Raw genomic sequence first — 987 nt, 5'->3', positions numbered from 1 at the left:
CCGGCATGGCCGGGAGCCGGTTGGGGTTGAGCGCCTGCAGGTTGGCCACACTCACCGGCAGGTCGAGATCTTCCTGGCTGACCGTCTTGTAGCTCACCCTGTCCCCCCCGTTGTGCAGCTCCTCGGGGGGCTCCTGGAGGAAGAAGGTCGGGGGCTCGTACGGCGCGCAGCTGGGGCAGCCGGGTCGGCTGGGTGCCGGCTTCTTGCCGAAGGGTGACGACGCGTAGAGGGACGGGCCGTTGGTCAGCACTACGTTGCGGTTGCAGTGGAGCGGCGGGATGTGGGAATGCACGGCGAAGTCGGGCTCCTCCTCATCCTCCTCGGATTCATCCTTCTTGCAGCAGTAGTACTGAAACGGGATGGCCCCCACGGAGCCGGGGTTCAGCCGACATCCCAAACTGCCCACCCGGTCACTGCGGGGCTGCTCCGTGCATGCCAGCCCTGGGGACCTGCTGCCCATGAGATCCCCTCCCCATCACAGCACCCTTTGGGGACGTGCCCCCCCCCAGCCTTACCTGGAGCCTACAGTAGCAGAGGACGGCGATGATACAAAGCAAAATGACAGTCGCTAATATTCCACCTGTGATGACCACGGTCCCGGCTGTCATCCGCCCTCTTCTCCATTAACAGCCTGCAAAAACGAGCGCGCGGGGTGATAGGCTGCGACAGGGCTGGGATGCGTCTGGTGCTGGACAATGCACCAGGCAGCAGGTCCTCAAACCCTCAGCTCACCCCTGTTTGCAGGGGCGGTAGAAGCCAGGAGGGGTCTGTGGGAAGTGATGGGCAGGAGCAGGCCAGAACCTGGCACTGGGTGCCTGTGAAAGCCCTCAGGGAGTTCCTGTCCTGCCCTAAATGCCACCTTGCAGGTGCAGGGGGATAAAGCAAGCTTCGTGCAGTGAGTAAGAGATTTAGTAAGCAGCAGTTCTGGGGTCACAATGGGCTGTTCTGCACTTGGGGGGGGCTACCCAAGGGCAATAAACCCTTCTG

General features: G+C 62.5%; 1 protein-coding gene across 1 annotated transcript in view; it reads right to left on the bottom strand.

Moving 5' to 3' along the window:
• The window catches only part of LOC104512125 (protein FAM163B-like), a 1364-nt gene extending 728 nt beyond the window's left edge, over positions 1-636 (bottom strand). The window contains exons 1-2 of the mRNA XM_010154982.1: positions 516-636; positions 6-349 (exon numbers count right to left, since the gene is read on the bottom strand). Coding sequence (XP_010153284.1) covers positions 6-349; positions 516-608 — 437 coding nt within the window. The 5' untranslated portion in view covers positions 609-636. The remainder of the gene's footprint in view (positions 1-5; positions 350-515) is intronic.
• Positions 637-987: the final 351 nt, after the last annotated feature.

Source organism: Eurypyga helias, unplaced genomic scaffold (genome assembly GCF_000690775.1).
Source record: "Eurypyga helias isolate BGI_N326 unplaced genomic scaffold, ASM69077v1 scaffold26197, whole genome shotgun sequence".
NCBI classification, from domain to species: Eukaryota; Metazoa; Chordata; class Aves; order Eurypygiformes; family Eurypygidae; genus Eurypyga; species Eurypyga helias.
Note: the sequence above shows the minus strand (reverse complement) of the source record. Positions and strands in the feature narration are given on the sequence as shown.